The 19,013-nt window shown below is 42.3% G+C and overlaps 1 protein-coding gene across 4 annotated transcripts in view; it reads left to right on the forward strand.

Annotated features, from left to right (window-relative positions):
- The window catches only part of zmym2 (zinc finger, MYM-type 2), a 41,265-nt gene extending 22,252 nt beyond the window's left edge, over nt 1–19,013 (forward strand). For 2 of the 4 annotated variants that reach the window (XM_029711810.1, XM_029711811.1), the window contains exons 5-23: nt 998–1,249; nt 6,065–6,221; nt 6,766–6,881; nt 7,583–7,708; nt 7,951–8,101; nt 10,199–10,371; nt 10,472–10,637; nt 10,721–10,755; nt 10,867–10,999; nt 11,117–11,238; nt 11,503–11,650; nt 12,111–12,242; nt 13,940–14,040; nt 14,394–14,574; nt 14,692–14,846; nt 15,530–15,644; nt 16,014–16,259; nt 16,427–16,565; nt 17,043–19,013. In XM_029711810.1, the coding sequence (XP_029567670.1) occupies nt 998–1,249; nt 6,065–6,221; nt 6,766–6,881; nt 7,583–7,708; nt 7,951–8,101; nt 10,199–10,371; nt 10,472–10,637; nt 10,721–10,755; nt 10,867–10,999; nt 11,117–11,238; nt 11,503–11,650; nt 12,111–12,242; nt 13,940–14,040; nt 14,394–14,574; nt 14,692–14,846; nt 15,530–15,644; nt 16,014–16,259; nt 16,427–16,565; nt 17,043–17,244 (2,850 nt within the window). In that variant the 3' untranslated portion in view covers nt 17,245–19,013. The remainder of the gene's footprint in view (nt 1–997; nt 1,250–6,064; nt 6,222–6,765; nt 6,882–7,582; nt 7,709–7,950; nt 8,102–10,198; nt 10,372–10,471; nt 10,638–10,720; nt 10,756–10,866; nt 11,000–11,116; nt 11,239–11,502; nt 11,651–12,110; nt 12,243–13,939; nt 14,041–14,393; nt 14,575–14,691; nt 14,847–15,529; nt 15,645–16,013; nt 16,260–16,426; nt 16,566–17,042) is intronic. The other 2 variants (XM_029711812.1, XM_029711813.1) reach the window with 2 other exon arrangements.

Consider the following 19,013-nt stretch of genomic DNA (forward strand, 5'->3'; position numbering starts at 1 on the left):
CCTCCTGTCAGCACCTGTCTGGACATTACAAACTGTAGCCAATACACATAGGCTATCACCTAGACTTTGACATGTAGGCAAATTATTTATGTACATTTACATACACTTTTATGTTTTTCTAAACAGAATAGCTTGTGGTTTTCAAATCAATTGAATTGGCTATTTTGGTTAATGGCCTTGGTGCCCTGGCAGATGGCCTTGGTGCCCTGGCAGATGGCCTTGGTGCGCTGGCAGATTGGAAACCTCTTGAAGGCCAAATGGCCTTGCCCCTAAAATCACGGAATTCCAGGCCTGCCCCTAAGTGAAATGTTGTTTCTCAACCGATACCCCTCCCGTATCTTTAGTGGTTTACAGCACACAGCGCTTCACACTGTTTGACTGGAAGAGAGATGTTTGCTGGCAGCTGAAAATAACTTTTTTGTGATCAAGGATAAAAATAAAATTTTTTATTCTTGTGTCATTTGGCAAATTCTCCATATCCGTTATAATACTCATTTTGGCGGAAAAACTACTGAATGCACAACCAGATGTTGAAATTGCACCTTGTGTATTCTACTATTCTAACTCTCAACTGAGTTCCTAAAAATGAAAAATACACATAATTTTTTGTAGGGGTGGAAATTGATCCACAGGCCTAAAAAAGGGGGCCCATCAATGTCTTAGATCAAAAGAAGTGGGTAGGGGTCGATTTGGACAGAGTATATTCCACTCACTCTCCCTCCAACATGGCTGCCGACGGCACAGTTTCTCATCCACTGTGTCTGTCCAAGCCTTGAGCCTGGTGTCCATGGTTACTGCATGGAAAACAGTTGGCATCAAAATGGAGGGTGGTTCCCATCTGACCACGGAACAGTTTATAAACAACCACAACAACATCAGCCAGCCACCAGCTAGAATCTCACACCGATCTCACCCATTGCCTGTGTATTCATTCAATATGATTGAATTTTCACACGTTATTATAAATCCTTCTTTCTATTCCTTTTCCTCATATCAGATCCGCCATGAGGTGAGCTTCAAGACGGTCACCCATAAAATATGCAGCGATGCCTGTTTCAACCGTTACCGCATGGCCAACGGGCTCATCGTGAACTGCTGTGAGCAGTGTGGTGAATACCTGCCCAGCCGCGCCACTGCCAACCACTTTCTCATCATCGACGGCAAGCAGAAACGCTTCTGCTGCCAGAACTGTATGCAGGATTACAAGGAGGTAACAGCCAGTCAGAACTGTATGCGGGATTACAAGCAGGTAACAGCCAGTCAGAACTGTATGCGGGATTACAAATAGGTAACCGCTAGAATGTATCAGGGATTACAAGCACATAACAGACAGTCAGAAGTGTATGCAGGATTACAAACCGGTAGCAGCCAGTCAGAACTGAATGCGGGATTACAAACAGGTAACCGCTAGAATGTATCAGGGATTGCAAGCAGGTAACAGACAGTCAGAAGTATATTAGGGATTACAAGCAGGTAACAGCCAGTCAGAAGTGTATCAGGGATTACAAGCAGGTAACAGCCAGTCAGAAGTGTATCAGGGATTACAAGCCGGTAACAGCCAGTCAGAAGTGTATCAGGGATTACAAGCAGGTAACAGCCAGTCAGAAGTTTATCAGGGATTACAAGCAGGTAATAGATATAATATGTCAGGGACTACAAGCACATAAGAGAGTCAGAACTTTAACAGGGATTACAAGCAGGTAAATACCCAGGCTGAGTCAACCAGCCTTTCTCTGGTGTTCCCTTATGCATCCCGCTGAGTGTAACATGACGATGACGCAGTGTTAATTTCGTCGACAAAAATATTCGTCAAACACCTATTTTTCAGTGGCAATTGACAAGACTATAACTGACTAAATAAAAATAAAAAATGTATTTCGGTTTACTCTGGAGAGATTGAGAGCTTTTCAGTGATGAGCACAATTAATATTAGCAGCGCATGTGTGCAACGCGGTTCTGTTCAGCAGTGGGAAGGACGCGTCACACCCAGTAAACACAGCCTACATCAGCTGGTGAGCTGCGGAGGAGCAAAAGCTGAGTGTAGGCAGACAGGCTTTGCTCTGGCTCCACCTCCGATTATATACATCTCGTAGGCGACTCTCTTGCTTCACCTAAGCTAACCAGTCACCACCAGCCTTCTAGTTAACCACCCTTTTCCTGGTTAAGAAGCATGAAATTACACTGCGTGCACAATTATTAGGCAAATTGTATTCCTCGTGATTAATTTTATTGTTGAACGAACACAATGCTCTCAGTCAATCCAAAATGTTATTGAACCTCAAACCTGAATGTTTAACAAAGGAAAAGTGAGTTTTGTCTTTCTCAGGGAAATATATAAGTGTGCACAATTATTAGGCAACTATTAGTGTGCAGAATTATTAGGCAACTAAATACAAAACTAATTTCTCTCAACTCACTTGTTTATTCTCAATTTTTAGAGTAAGTGTAACAGATAAGTAACACAAAATGACAATTATATAACATTTTTGGCCTTTCAAAAATATTCAGTGACCAATATAGCCACCCTTATTTTCAATAACTGCCATGAGCCTTCCATCCATGGAGTCTGTCAGTTTCTTGATCTGTTCACGATCAATTTTCGCTGAAGCAGCAACCACAGCTTCCCAAATGCTGTTCAAAAAGGTGTATTGTCTTCCATCACTGTAAATCTCACGTTTGAGAAGGGCCCACAAGTTCTCAATAGGATTTAAGTCAGGTGAGGAAGGGGGCCAGGTCATTATTCAGGCATCTTTGAGGTCCTTGCTGGATAGCCAAGCAGTGGAGTACTTGGATGCATGTGATGGAGCGTTATCCTGCATAAAGATCATGGCCTTCTAGAATGCTGAGGACTTCTTCCTGTACCACAGTTTGACGAAAGAATCTTCCAGAAACTGGCAGTAGGTTTGGGAGTTGAGTACATCTTCAACCCGAAAAGGTCCAACTACCTCATCCTCAATGATAGCAGCCCATACCAGTACCCCTCCTTCACCTTGCTGGCACCTGACTCAAAGTGGTGCCCTGTGTCCATTACTGATCCAGCCACGGGCCCATCCATTTGGTCCATCAAGAGTGACTTTCATTTCATCTGTCCATAAAACCTTTGAAAAATCTGTCTTTTGGTATTTCTTTGCCCAATCTTGACGCTTCAACTTGTGAATCTTATTCAGTGGTGGTCTTGTTTCAGTCTTCTTGACCTTGGCCATGTCTCTGAGCACTTGACACCTTGTACTTCTGAACACTCCAGGTAGGTTGCAGTTCTGGATTACGGTGGCACTGGAGGATAATGGGTTCCTGGTAGTTTGACGTTTAATTCTTCTCAAGTCTTTTGCAGTTAATTTGCGCCTTTTCTTCCCAATGCGTTTTTTTGCGCCCCAGTTGACTATTCGCAACAAAACGTTTGAATGTCAGGTGGTCACACCTCAATAGTTTAGCTATTTAAAGAGTGTCACATCCGTCTGAAAGGCATTTTACATTTTTGGTTTTTCAGTGTCAGTTAAATGTCTTTTGGCCCATTTTACCTGAGGTAATGAGGCTGCCTAATAACTATGCACACCTTGATATAAGGTGTTATTCACTTTCGCCACACCCTCCTTCATTACACAAATACATATCACCTGAAAATGATTAAATCCAATAAGCATTCAAGTTTATATGGTTTGGAGTTCGAAAATGTGAATAGAAACAATGATAAGATCAGAAAACTCACTTGCCTAATAATTGTGCACGCAGTGTAAAAACAATAGCAGCATTGAGTTTAATAGTAAAACAACAGTCGAGATCATTGTTTCTCTCCTTTGAGTAGGCTATAGAAAAGTAGGCTGTCTTTCAATTTGTAGTCTTGCTCAACCCTCCCACTTTTCCCACTGTATTTCATATACAGGTTCTGTATCCAATGTAGCCAAATCTACCTCTTTTCCTCAGAAAAAACGGCTTCATTCTAGCCCATAGGCTACCTTTTAAAAGACGGTAGCCTCTCCATCGTGCATTGGCGGGACGCATTTTACATTCATTAAGCATATCATGGGCCATTTTAACAGCAGTGATCCAATATATGGATAGCCACTCTATCTCCGCTCTCATGTCAGTGCTAGCAAGCAGGCTAGGTAGTGCTAGGTATCAACAGCCAATCCAGTAGTGAACTTCGATTGCTCAATAGCAACACAATGTCGTGGAGCATGCAACAAATATTTCTTTAGCGTTTTTCAACTGAACGTTTTCCTGGTAACATTACCAGTAGCCTATATGCAAAAATGTGGTGGTACAGAAAGAAAGGAAAAGGGATAGAAAACAATTGATTGACTGAATTCCTCTTGCCACTACGCTATATCTTACTGGGTAAATAACTTTTTTATTTTGACTTAATGTGGACCCAGTGACTCAGACATGACTTCAGCCTAGGGACTCGTGACTCGGACTCAAGCACAGGGGACTTGGGACTTGATTTGGACTCTAGGTTTAGTGACTCGACTACATCACTGGGCGAAACATTCATTAGCTCCCGTTCTGTCATTAGCCCCTGTTCTACGTTTGGACATCAATGTGACTGTGGTGTCTGTGGAATGTTGATAACAATGTCAATGACGCGACCGAGGGATGGAGGTGCAACCCATACTACTTTGCCAATACTTTGCTGCACAATCTGGTGATTGTGCTACTCTTTCTCTCTCCTTTGACTAAAATCTCCAACTGTTTTAGTCAGTTTGACACTAAATCATTATTCAAATGACACAAATTTGACTTAATTATATTTCAGTCAAAATGACTAAGACTAGACTAAAAAAGATTGGCAAAGTTAACACTGCGATGATGGCCCAATTCACAAGTTTTGTGTACCTCTGTGGCAACAGGACACATTGATATTTGTTAACAGTAGTATCTGTCTTGGATGCTTTTCATAAAGTTATGTCACATGTCTACAAATACAGTGCCTTCAGGAAGTATTCATACCCCTTGACTTATTCCACATTTCGTTGCGTTACAGCCTGAATTCAAAATGGATTAAATATACACTACTGTTCAAAAGTTTGGGGTCACTTAGAAATGTCCTTGTTTTTGAAAGAAAAGCCATTTTTTTGTCCATTAAAATAACATCAAATTGATCAGAAATGCAGTGTAGACGTTGTTAATGTTGTAAATGACTATTGTAGCTGGAAATGGCTGATTTAAAAAAAAAAATGGAATATCTACATAGGCGTACAGTAGGCGTACCATTTTTGCAGTATTACTTTAGTGCATTGTTGCAAACAGGATGTATGTTTTGGAATATTTTTATTCTGTACAGGCTTCCTTCATTCGTTCTGTCAATTAGGTCAGTTTCGTGGCGTAACTACGATGTTGTTCGTCCATCCTCAGTTTTCTCCTATCACAGCCATTAAACTCTGTAACTGTTTTAAAGTCACAATTGGCCTCATGGTGAAATCCCTGAGCGGTTTCCTTCTTATCCAGCAACTATGTTAGGAAGGACACCTGCCACTTTGTAGTGACTGGGTGTATTGATACACCATCCAAAGTGTAATGAATAACTTCACCATGCTCAAAGGAATATTCAATAGCTTTTTTTTTTCTTTTTTTTTGCCCATCTAACAATAGGTGCCCTTTTTTGCAAGACATTGGAAAATCTCCCTGGTCTTTGTGGTTGAATCTGTGGTTGAATCTGTGTTTGAAATTCACTGCTCGACTGAGGGACTTTACAATTATCTGTATGTCAAAAATCATGTTTAACACTATTATTTGCACACAGAGTGAGTCCATGCAATTTATTATGTGGCTTGTTAAGTTAATTATTACTTTTGAATGTATTTAAGCATGACATAACAAAAGGGTTGAATACTTATTGACTCAAGACATTTCAGCTTTTCATTTTTTATTAATTTCTGAACATCCCCCCCCAAAAAAAAAAAATTCCACTTTGACATTATGGGGTATTGTGTATATAGGTCAGTGACCACAACATCTCAATTTAATCAGTTTACAATTCAGGCTAGAACACAACAAAATGTGGAAAAATTCAAGGGGTATGAATACTTTCTGAAGGCAATGTATTTGTATTCCCTTATTCCTCTAGCCCCAATCTAAGATGACAATGTGTACTGGCTGTAGTACCATGGCCAAGTCTAGTGAAGTCACTCACTGCATCGGGGCCAGCGGCACCATGGAACCATACTGCTCCACAGCCTGCGTGAACAAGACCAAGATCACCGCTACCACTACCACTGTCCTCGGTTAGTATTTGTTTATACCTCACCATCAGTGCATCACTGTCCTCAATTTTCACTTTTTTACTTGGATTATAGTTTAACTTTCTGAACCCTGTCTCACACATTTACATTTGAGTCATTTAGCAAACACTCTTATCCAGAGCGACTTACAGGAGCAATTAGGGTTAAGTGCCTTGCTCACAGGAACATTGACTGATTTTTCACCTAGTCTGCTCAGGGATTTGAACCAGCAACTTTTCAGTTGCTGGCCCAACGCTCTTAACCGCTAGGCTACCTGCCACATATTAGTTCACTGCCACTCTCACTCTCCAGTGAGCCCACATCTTACGTCATTCACACTGACTGTTGGTGTGGTTCCTTTGATGTGTGGGATGTGGTATATGTGGTAGTCGAAGTTGTATCATTTTCTTCTGTGTACATATGCGTTGGTGTGTGGGTGCAGTACTGCAAGTACAATTATAAAGGTGCTGGTACTTACAGTACCTACATTTGATCATACCGTGTGTAGGAAGGTTATGTGTCAAGGGATAGTTTTGTTCCTTTGCAGACTCGGAGCCCACATGCCACTTCTGTAAGAAGACATCGTTACCTCAGTACCAGGCCACGCTGCTTGAGGGGAATGTCCTAAACTTCTGCAGCTCAACGTGTGTCACCAAGTTTCAGGTATGTACTGACTCCTTTCTTTATTTTTGAAAATATCACCTTGTTAACCACGACAAAACATTTGAATAAGAATTCTAAAAGCCTACTGACAGTTAGGTTTCACGTTAGAAAGAACATGTCTAGCCTCCCGAGTGGCGCAGTGGTCTAAGGCACTGCGTTGCAGTGCAAGCTGTGCTACGGAGGTCCTGGTTCGAGTCCAGGCTCTGTCGCAGCCCGGCCGCGACCAGGAGACCCATGGGGTGGCGCACAATTGGCCCAGCGTCGTCTGGGTTAGGGGAGGGTTTGGTCGGGAGGGATGTTCTTGTCCCATCGCGCACTAGTGACTCCTGTTTTGGGCCGGGCGCAATGCACGCTAACACGGTCACCAGGTGTATGCTGTTTCCTCTGAAACATTGGTGCGCATGGCTTCCGGGTTAAGCAGGCATTGTGTTAAGAAGCAGTGCAGCTTGGCGGGGTCGTGTTTCGGGGGACGCACGGCTCTCGACCTTCGCCTCTCCCAAGTCCGTACGGGAGTTGCAGCGATGGGACAAGACTACCAATTCGATACCATGAAATTGGGGAGAAAAAGGAGTAAAAAAAAATTAAAATAAGAAAGAACATGTCTAGTGCAGTGCAACTAAACAATCAAAAAGTCCCTCACTTTCTGGTTACCTTATCTAGTTTCCTGCAGCTCAAGGAAATGTTTCTTTCTCTCTCTTCAGAATGCAAACATTCAAACAGTAACCAATGGACAGGCTCCCCTGGCTACAACGAACCACAACATCCAGCTGAAATGTAATTACTGTCGAGGAGCATTCAGCCTGAAGCCTGAAACCCTGGAGTGGGAGGTACATTCACTTTGTGGTCATGAACTTGGTTTATATAACACAATTATATTATATTTTTAGTTGTAGTTTTTTTTCTTCAGAAAATTGAGCATTAAAGTTAATTGTGCACCTTTTCTGTTGAAGTCTGTGAGTGTACATGCTTAACCTCTCCCTCTGTGTCCAGGATATATATCAAGTGGTCAAGCCTCAATTAAATATGCAGGAGCTTTCAACATTGTGTGGGTATGTATTTTCCCCCCCAGGATAAAGTGTACCAGTTCTGCAGTAAGATATGTTGTGAGGACTACAAGAAGCTGCACTGCATCGTCACCTTCTGCGAGTACTGCCAGGAGGAGAAGACGCTCCACGAGACGGTCAAGTTTTCTGGGGTCAAGAGGCCCTTCTGCAGCGAAGGTCTGACAATGCCCTCACTCCCTAATGTGTCCTTGTCAGCTAGTCTGTTTTGATTGGGAGAGTGAGAGAACCCAAAGTGAATAATACTTGTCCTCATCCCATATTTCTCCATGTCCCTGACATATTCTGCCACTAGCCTGGGCACTTTAGCCTAGGGCTGGGCAATATATCGAAGGAATTCGATTCATTCTCTTTTTTTTTTTTTTTTGCCGCGATATTCCAAATGCCTATATCGCAAGAATCAAGTTTTGTTGTAGTTGTAGTTTTATGTCCGCTTGTTCTCATTTTGTCTCTTTGGTCTTGTCTCCTTCTCTCCTTCTGTGCTGCACGCACCTTCCCATTTACACCAGAGATCTGTATATAATGATGAGATGCACATGCTTCTGTCCTAACAATGGCAGTTGTCCCAAAGGCGGGAAGACAAGCGACAAGATTAGGTCCAAAATAAGACCATAGAAACACATTGGGCTTATTTTAGAAAGATTTTAGCGAGAGTGAAACATCTCGCTTGGCCTCTTCCTTTACTTTTCACAAACACACCGAGCCCCTCCCCCCGCCACTCAAAACAACAAAGATGAGAGATCACTTCTTCATCTCTGACAAGTGGTTTCAACTTGCTATTTGAGTTTTTGGTCCAACAATCGGTCATATGGAGACTGAAACACATTGAGACATTATTTTACTGTAATAGAGGAGAAGTTAACCTTTTCTAATGATTAAAATTGAGCGCATCGCAGACGGTACTAAAACGAGAGTATCAATGAATAATGATTCAGATTGAGCGCATCGCAGACGGTACTAAAACGAGAGTATCAATGAATAATGATTCAGATTGAGCGCATCGCAGACGGTACTAAAACGAGAGTATCAATGAATAATGATTCAGATTGAGCACAGAGCAGACGGTACTAAAACGAGAGTATCAATGAATAATGATTCAGATTGAGCACATCGCAGACACTACTAAAACGAGAGTATCAATGAATAATGATTCAGATTGAGCGCATCGCAGACACTACTAAAATGAGAGTATCAATGAACATTGACTCTGGAAAATGAATGATCAGTTTCTGTTGCACGTGGCATTGTGGTACCAAGTACTGCTAGCAACATTTTAGCCGAAGACTGTTATACTAGCTGTCTAGTCTGTGTTTTACAAATGTGCAATAAGCATAAAACACAATCATATAAAGAATTGTCACTCATTCTCATTCTGAGAAATAAGGTAGACCACTAGATTTCAACATGTGAACAAAGTGGACAGGCTAGCATGCTGTTCAAACAGTTGGAGACAAACAGAAGGGTGTGTTCATAACCATTCAACTGTACTACCCTGTTAGCTAGCAAATACATCCAAGTTGGCTAAACTTGGAATATAAAGATTAGATGGCTACTCACTAGCATGCGGGCTTGTGCTTGAGAGATTGTTTGAGATCTGGGTTAATTTTCTATAGCTTAATGCCTGCTAGAAGTGAATGTGCATTATGCATGGTTCTGGTTAAATTTGTAATAAAAATTGCATTTTAATGGACAGACTTGAAAGCCAGATCAGTGATTATTGCAAAAAATCAGGTTGATCTATTTTGATAAAATGACATTATTAGTAAATATCTGTCGTTCTGCCCCTGAACACGGCAGTTAACCCACTGTTCCTAGGCCGTCATTGAAAATAAGAATTTGTTCTTAACTGACTTGCCTAGTTAAATAAAGGTTAAATAAAAATGAGTGGGTCTTATGGTTGTTGAAGACTTATATTCAGCCTTGATATAACTTCACAAGACCTGAATTCATTAGATTATTGCTGACTGTTTTTAATGCAGTGGATTTGACCTTTAATTGTACAACAAAGCTTATTTAGAGAAAAACATTTTTTAAATGTGTGTGTGTGTGTGTGTGTGTGTGTGTGTGTGTGTATATATATTAGTGAATTGCCAGAAGTAAAAAACAAAAAAAAATAAAATAATAAATAATATTTTTAGGCTGTATTGCCCAGCCCTACTTTACCCAGACAACACATGAGTTGAGCTACAGTATGTTTGTCACTTGAGCATTGACATCGTATAACCTCTAAACATTGTTGTCCCTATTTCCCCTCAGGTTGTAAACTGCTGTTCAAGCAGGACTTTGCCAAGCGGCTGGGTCTGAAGTGTGTCACCTGTAACTACTGCACTCAGCTGTGTAAGAGAGGAGTGACCAGGCAGTTGGCTGGGGTGTCCAGGGACTTCTGCAGTGAAACCTGCGCCAAGAAGTTCCACGAGTGGTACTACAAGGTCAGAGCGCGTACCTAAATCAGTCTCACTATGAAAAATCATATTTCTCATAATTGTGCGTCCAGGTGGTGATTTGTGTGTTTCCTGTTATGTCCACCAGGCGGCGCGCTGTGACTGCTGTAAGGTGCAGGGGAACCTGACTGAGTCGGTGCAGTGGAGAGCAGAGATGAAGCACTTCTGTGACCAGCAGTGTCTCCTCCGCTTCTACTGCCAGCAGAACGAACCCAACCTGGCAACGCAGAAGGGCCCAGAGAACACCAGACTTGGTACTAATTTGTGTGCATTTAGACTTTTTGAAAACAAGTGCATCTGTGTGGTTGACTTACTGAACCATGTTTTCTATTGACAGGATTTGGAATACAAACTGAGGCAACCAACATTGCGGTGAGAAAAAAGTACTTAATGTTACAACCCTATAATCGTTACAGCACAGCTGACTGTAAGGTAAAGAATATTATTCTCCTTCTTTAACAAGTATCATCTGTTATCTACTAGATGTTGAGTCAGCCGTACACCGGTGGAGGGGTCCTAAAGGATGTGAAGAATAAAGCTGTACTCTGCAAGCCTCTGACTATGACCAAGGCCACCTACTGCAAACCACACATGCAGAGCAAGCTCCTACAGACAGGTAGACACCTCAATATTAGTGTTTGTGAAATTGAAGGTCAAACTGTGGGGCACATTATGTCTCTCACGAAGTAGTATGTCCTTGGTTTGACCTTTTGATCTGTGTGTCTGTCTCCAGATGAGGATGACTGGGTGAAGAGGGAGTACATTCCCGTGCCCATCCCTGTACCTGTGTTCATCCCAGTCCCCATGAACCTCTACGCCCAGATCACACCCATTCCCATCACACTACCCGTCCCGGTAAGAAACACCCTGGGCTCCATGGAAACAATGGAATAGTCCCAAAAGTGCAAATCCGGAATAATTTTATGCAGAAGTGTGTCCGATGATTAGAACTCTATTGCTGTTCACATCTTGAAACTCTGTGATTTGGTATTTTGTAAATATGAGGACAACCATGGATAAGGTGGAGCGGATATTTACTCTCGAATGAGTCTTTCAAGTATTTAACACATAAACAGTCCCTAACCAACCAGTGGTCCCTGTCTCTCCCTCCTACCCCAGGTTCCAGTGCCAGTGTTGCTGCCCACCACACTGCAGGGCACAGAGCAGATTGTCCAGACCATCAACAAGCTGAAGGCCAAAGTCCCCACTGACCCCCATGAGGCTGACCTCTCCATGGCTGAGATGATTGCAGAGGACCAGAAGCCAGGTACACACACACACACACACACAGAAAGAAATCCGGGTACCGACTTAATATATTCCATTTAGCAAACTCTACGATTTAGAATCATGCGTGAACACATTTTGCTTATGGATGGTCCCAGGAATGGAATCCACTACCCTGGCGTTACAAGCACCATGCTCTACCAACTGAGCTACAAAGGACTTCACATCCACAGTTCCATAAGCGCAATCTCCAAACTAAATCAAGTGTGACTCAAATACTTTTAATCGTGTCCAATGATTAGAACTCTATTGCTGTTCACATCCTGAAACTCTGTGATTGGTATTTTGTTATATGAGGACATGAAACAAACCATGGCGCTTCTTTATCCATGGCTACCGGTATGCATCTTTGTCTAGCTCAATGGGATGCACCTCTCTGCCTCATCACTGCAAGCTGCCACAGATGAAATGTTGGTTGTTGTGTTGTGTGACTGTTTCAGATGTGAAGGTAAAGAGGGAGCGAGGAGAAGGAGAGGCCAGGCCCAGCAGCTCCAGTAACAGCAGCTCTGAATCGGAGGCTGAGGAGGAGAAGTATGAACCAGATCTGGACCTGGAGAACGATTTTCCTCAAGGTACTACTACTGAGGAACATTTGACCACCCTGACATTGTGAGACACTTTCTAGTCTTGTCCTCTATTGTGGAAAATGATATTATTTGACTGCTCTCTGTCCCTCAGTACAGTGGAGAGGTGCTAAACAATATCACCAGGTGACATGGGTGTGTTTTTATATTATGGCATATCGGACAAAGGGATTTATTTAGGTGTATTTATAATCAGAAGTGCATTCAGAAGGCCAGGTGTAGAATTACATTAAAATACCTAGCTAATACAGGAATACAATAAAGAACCTAGCTAATACAGGAATACAATTATAATACAATAGAGAACCTAGCTAATACAGGAGTACAATAATACAATAAAGAACCTAGCTAATACAGGAATACAATAAAGAACCTAGCTAATACATGAATAATACAATGAAGAACCTAGCTAATACAGGAATAGAATAATACAATAAAGAACCTAGCTAATACAGGAATACAATAAAGAACCTAGCTAATACATGAATAATACAATGAAGAACCTAGCTAATACAATATTAATACAATAAATAATCTAGCTAATACAGAAATACAATAATACATTAAAGAACCTAGCTAATACAGGAATACAATAAAGAACCTAGCTAATACATGAATAATACAATGAAGAACCTAGCTAATACAGGAATACAATATTAATACAATAAATAATCTAGCTAATACAATAATACATTAAAGAACCTAGCTAATACAGGAATACAATAATACATTAAAGAACCTAGCTAATACAGGAATACAATAATACAATAAAGAACCTAGCTAATACAGGAATACAATAATAATACAATAAATTATCTAGCTAATACAGGAGTACAATAATAATACATTAAAGAACCTAGCTAATACAGGAATACAATTATAATACAATAGAGAACCTAGCTAATACAGGAATACAATAATAATACAATAAAAAACCTAGCTGATACAGGAATACAATAGTAATACAATAAAGAACCTAGCTAATACTGGAATACAATAAAAAAAACTACGTAATATAGGAATACAATAATAATACAATAAAGAACCTAGCTAATACAGGAATTCAATAATAATACAATAAAGAACCTAGCTAATACAGGAATCCAATAATAATACAATAAAGAACCTAGCTAATACAGGAATTCAATAATAATACAATAAAGAACCTAGCTAATATAGGAATACAATAATAATACAATAAAGAACCTAGCTAATACAGGAATTCAATAATAATACAATAAAGAACCTAGCTAATACAGGAATCCAATAATAATACAATAAAGAACCTAGCTAATACTGGAATACAATAATAATACAATAAAGAACCTACATAATATAGTAATACAATAATAATACAACTAAGAACCTGGCTAACTGAGCCCGTGACCAGCAGCTCTGGACTACATGTTCATTAGAGAGAAGGTAGTTATGTAACAACAGCTGTTTGATGATTCAATTCACCCCCACCCCTACGGGTAAAGGCAGTTGCTAATTCACTCATTCACCTCCCTCTCCATCTGTCTGGCTTGCTTTGGCACAGCACAGTTCGGTCCAGATTGGTTCAGCTCAGTCTGGCTCACTTTAGCTCTGCCTACCTCTGTCGAACTCAGTCTGGTGGGCTTTGAATTGGCTCATCCCTTACCTGTGTCCGTTTGTCCTGTCTGTCTGTCCTGTTTTAACCCCAGACCCTTTTCCTACGCTCGAGAGCCTGGACGTGGATATGGGGTTCACCCTGCCCCCTCTCCTGGCTGAGGAGAAGGAGGAGGTACCCAGAGCAAGGAGACAGGTACACTACTCTACCCACCTTGACCCCTTTCATCTACCTAACCTTTCATTTAGCTCCAGTTGGAAGCAGAAGTGTGTCCAACGATTAGAACTCTATTGCTGTTCACAACCTGCCCAGGGACTGCAGTTGAAAATGAGCCGGCTGGCTAAAACCGGCACTTTTACTGAAATTTTGATTCATGTGCACTGTCCCTGTAAAAATATACTCTGTGATTGTTATTTTTCGTATGAGAACATGAAATAATAAACCATGAATGATGTTCTTATGAAGATCAACATATAAAATGGTGGAGTGGATAAGATCTCCCACACGAAGGCTTCCACCGAGACATGTGGGCTGTGTGCTTGTTTCAGGGACATAAGAGGCGAGCTGTAGAGGGAGACCCCTCTCCCCCCTCCTCCCCCTCTCCACCTATGACAGAGAGGCGCTCGCTACCCCTGAGGTCTCACTACGGGGTCAACGCCTGGAAACGGTGGGCGCTGTCCTCGGCTGACCAATCAGGTGACGCTAAAGGGAAAGACAGCCTCAAGCAGGGTGAGTAAGCTCCGCCCACAGGAACTATTATCATGCAGCACTTGGAACCACTGGACATTCTGTATGAATGGTTCAATATAATTAAATTGGTAAGAGAATTTAATTATTTGTCCTCAGAATCTCCACCGGCCCGGTCGAAGAGTAACCTGCTCTCTCTGAAAGCGTCAGAGCTCAGCCTGGCCCTGTCCCGATTCGTCCGTGAGGTACGGCGGCCCAACGGAGAGCGCTACGCCCCCGACAGCATCCTCTACCTCTGCCTGGGCATCCAGCAGGTCAGTCACCTCCCTGTTTAGTTTCCCCTCCTCGGTCACCTTCTGTAGCCTGGTTCCATTTCAGTTTTCAGCCCTTTGCTCCTCCCCCATCAGACAGTGTTTACAGATCTGACACGACTTGTATAGGTGAAAGCAATATGATGATGGAGCTTCTGTTGTAAGGCTACTATACAAATCTATGAACATTGACTGAATAGTTGCAAGGGATCAGAATGGCTCCAGGCCCCCCTATATCTCTCTCTCTCTCTGCAGTCATGAAAGGAGAGGGCTGTTACAGCCACAGTCAGAGCTAGGTGTTTGTGACGAGATGCAGGGTTGGGACTGGGAGTCAGTCAGACTAGCTGATGATGTCATAGTTTCATAGGGCTGCAGTTATGATTGATGGAAGAGACCTTGGTTCTGAATGATACATTTACAGTGTAACCATGGCGATGTGGCATGCGGGTTCTCATTCTCATCAGACAAGCGTTGCTTTATTTGGAAGAGACCCCTCTCTCCTTTCATATTTTTTAAGACGTGTCCAATGATTAGAACTTTTGCTGTTCACATCCTGAAACATGGTGTTGACTATTTATAATATGAGGACACCATCTGTATTCTTCACAATCTCATAACCAGGTCTAAGATTGGCTTTCCACAAGATTTTCCCCTAGTCCAGTTATTCTCTGTTTGTTTGTCTGTAGCATCTGCAGGCCAAAGGTAGGAAAGATGAACTGTTCAGTGACCCGTGTTTCGAGCTGTTTGGAGAGGAGCTCAACAAGGTCCTCAAAGACTGGCAGCCCAGCGTGATGCCAGATGGTAAATAAATACACTCACACTTTATCACTGCTCAATTCACGTCTATCAACTGAATTATCTTCAGCACACACTCCATCTATGGTCTTTACGGTGAGGTTATAGACCTGGAGGTGTTTGTTTTTAACTGCAACTCCGTAGAAGACCTACCCGCAGTGTCCAATGATTAGAACTATTTTTGCTGTTCACATTCTGAAACAATAGTGATTGCACTATATTTATGATATGAGGACACTGTAGACATGATCAGTCTAAAACCACATTCATTTGTAACAGCTTTTGTGTGGATCAGTGTTTGTGTTAATGTTATGTCCAGAGGGACTGTATTATGATCAATGTTGTTAACAGCTATCTGTCTGTCTGTGCCCCCAGGCTCTCGGTGGGGCTGTGTGGAGGAGCAGTGCCTGTGGAGCTGTAAGCTGCTGGGGGAGCAGAGTCCTGCGGCATTGCTGCGCTCCCTGGTCTATCTCAACACCAAGTACTTTGGCCTGCGCACCGTGGAGCAGCACCTGTGCCTCTCCTTTAGTAACGTCTACGGGCCAGACCACACAGACCCAACCACACAGGAAACCACTGTCTGCATCCGAGTCCCCTCCATCTCCTCACAGGACCACCCCTGTGAGTCTTACCACTAAAACACACTTACACACACACCACACAAAACACACACACACTGTTGTGGTCAAGTGCATCTTTTTAGCAGCATTTCTTTAGATGTGCCTATTTTTGTGCCAGGGCTCCTGTTATGTTGTTAATCCTCCCTGTCTGTTTGTGTCTGTGAGTAGTACAAACAGGGTCCAGGAAGAGGAAACGTAAAGAGGACAGTGACCCGGCCTACGAGCCAGATGACGGCTCAGGAAGCTCCAGCCACTGTCCAGTCAAGAAGCACGAGGGCAGACTCTACGAGCTCTACCGTTCCAAGTGGTGTGTCCCTTTTCTCTTCTATGACCTCGACTTTCTCAAGTGGTCAATTTACCTTACTACATTGTGGTCATTTATGTGTTGATTGTCAGGGACCACAGCACAACAAATATGCAGGTTAGTGTTTTTCGTCATGAATCTTGTTCTGGAGGCAGGTCTGCAGAGTGGTCACTAACTGGTACAGCCACAAAGTCATACAATCTGAATTTAAACCTAACCTTAACCACACTGCTAATCCTAACCTTAAATTAACTTAGACTTAAATTAAGACCAAAAAGCAAATTTTTGTTTTATATGAATTTTTACAATATAGCCAATTTTGACTTTGCAGCTGGCCCATCTAGCGGAAATCGCTCAGTTCTGCCTCCAGGACAAGATTCATCCCAATCAACGTCAATCTGCAACAAATGTATTGGCCCAAATGTAGCTCCGTAGCAATGATTTCATTTGTGGTTAATGTGGTCATTCCTCTCTCTGCAGCCCGGGGTTGTTGAGGCAGCGTATGGATGTGTTCTATGTGCAGCCAGAGGCATCGGGCTGCAGCAGTGACAGTGACAGCTCCCTGTGGTTCTCCTCTACTCCTCTGGACCGCAGTGTCCTGGAGAGCATCCTCACCCCTCTCCTCCTGGTTAAAGACATCTACAGAGAGCGCCATCTAGAAGAGGAGGGAGGTGGGGAATAGTCCACTCTTCCTCTCCATCTCAGAGAAGAGGAGGATTAGGGTCCTCTTTTCTTCCATCCAGTCCCATCCTCAACAACATTACAACTGGGTTGCTGCGTTCTCTATCTTTTACACCATTACTCCACCATTACTCACCGATCTCAGGCCAGCTGTGAGCGTACAGATGATGTCAGGTGAGAAGGAACTGCACATCGTAGAAATGGAATGTATAGAACGGGCGTACCCATTTAAGTCAATAATGGCTTAATGGGTGGGCTGGTGGTGTTTACCAGTCAAATTGTTAGGGTTAGAGGTTCCAAGCCCGTTCTATTCATTCTATTTCTATGCTGCACATGCCCAGAGCTGATCGGAGGAAAGCGTTTCCCTGAAGGGCCAAGGAAGGGGACTCAGTCTGCAAGTAGCTAGGGGTGATATTGGGAGTGTGTCGTGTGAAAAGAAAATTCCCCATGAACTGCTGCTCTTCCTTCCTTCCGTAGGGGAAGTCCGTTCACGTGATGTAGCATTATTTACTAAGCCCAGATTGGGCTGCTATGCTGTGTAAATATTTCTGGAAGTTAAGTAGGGGATGGGAAGAGACAGATAGACATCTACCAGAATCCATCCCACTGAATCCTCCTCAGCTTTGACCCCCAGAAGCCTTTTAAAGATAAGACATTTATTTATTGCGGTTGATTGATTGATTGGTCTTGGTTCTATTGTATGTTTGTTCTTTGTACGCCGGGATGGGATGCGTGTTCCATTGTGATGCGTGTGCCATTTTTCTCTCCTCCGTTAAGAGCATTAATTAGTTGATTTATTAAACCTGCTGCAGCCTGGAGCTCTCCTGTGTGTCTGTCTTTCCCGTTTCTTTGTTCTGAGGGTGGAGGTAGGGGTGGCTGCAGGGGTATTGTCTGGGGCTTCAGAAGACCTGCAGGGTTTTGTCTAGAGGGGAGACAGCTTTTATCAAAATTGACTTTTCTTAGCAGGTTTAAGGGAAATTACGCTGCAGGTTAGGAGAATTAGGTTAAGGTTATGAAAATGGTTAGGGTTAGCATATTTGACAAAAGCTGTATCCCATCTACATGACCAAGTTGCCGGTACAAGTATGAAGGAGATGGTATACTGCCTAAAGACTACATATTTTGTCTGTTTTAATCCCAGTGTATTTTTTGTCTCACTGAAGCTATTTGATGTTGATTATTTAGTTGTAAACGTAGCACTTGATAATGGGTGTTGTATTACTCCCAGCTAATGAGTTATATTCTGTTAACATGGCAACTGAAACTGTTTGTGTTGTAACTAGGGTGGACAGATCTCTTTCAGGATTAGCACATTATAGACATGCCTGGTGACGTTTTCCAAATTCACTCCATCTCCAGGTATCCAAATTACACTAGAAAGCTCTGCATCTCCTTAACTTATTTATGTTTTTTTTACTGTTACCCTTTTACATTTTATTTGTATTGTTTTCTATCAATAAATTAAAAGCGAATACCTCGTTTTTACGTTGACTTCTGAACAGGATTTCGTTTGATTTAGATTTTTCTTTTAATGGCACCTACCTTGCCTTCCATGTACTGTCTGTGGACTACACTTCAAGGCTGGAGGATGTCTGGATGGAGCCTGTCAAGGAAAGGAGTCACAATTGGTTCTGTGACTAGCCGGCTGGCTCCAAACGCCTAATGTGAATGTGCCTGTGTGTACTGAAAGTGTGTGTAACTTCATGCCAGGTTAATTCAGTGTGTGGGCTGATCTGCCAAATTGATGATAATAAATAATTTAATTTCTTA

This window comes from Salmo trutta, chromosome 24 (genome assembly GCF_901001165.1).
Source record: "Salmo trutta chromosome 24, fSalTru1.1, whole genome shotgun sequence".
In the NCBI taxonomy this organism is placed as follows: domain Eukaryota; kingdom Metazoa; phylum Chordata; class Actinopteri; order Salmoniformes; family Salmonidae; genus Salmo; species Salmo trutta.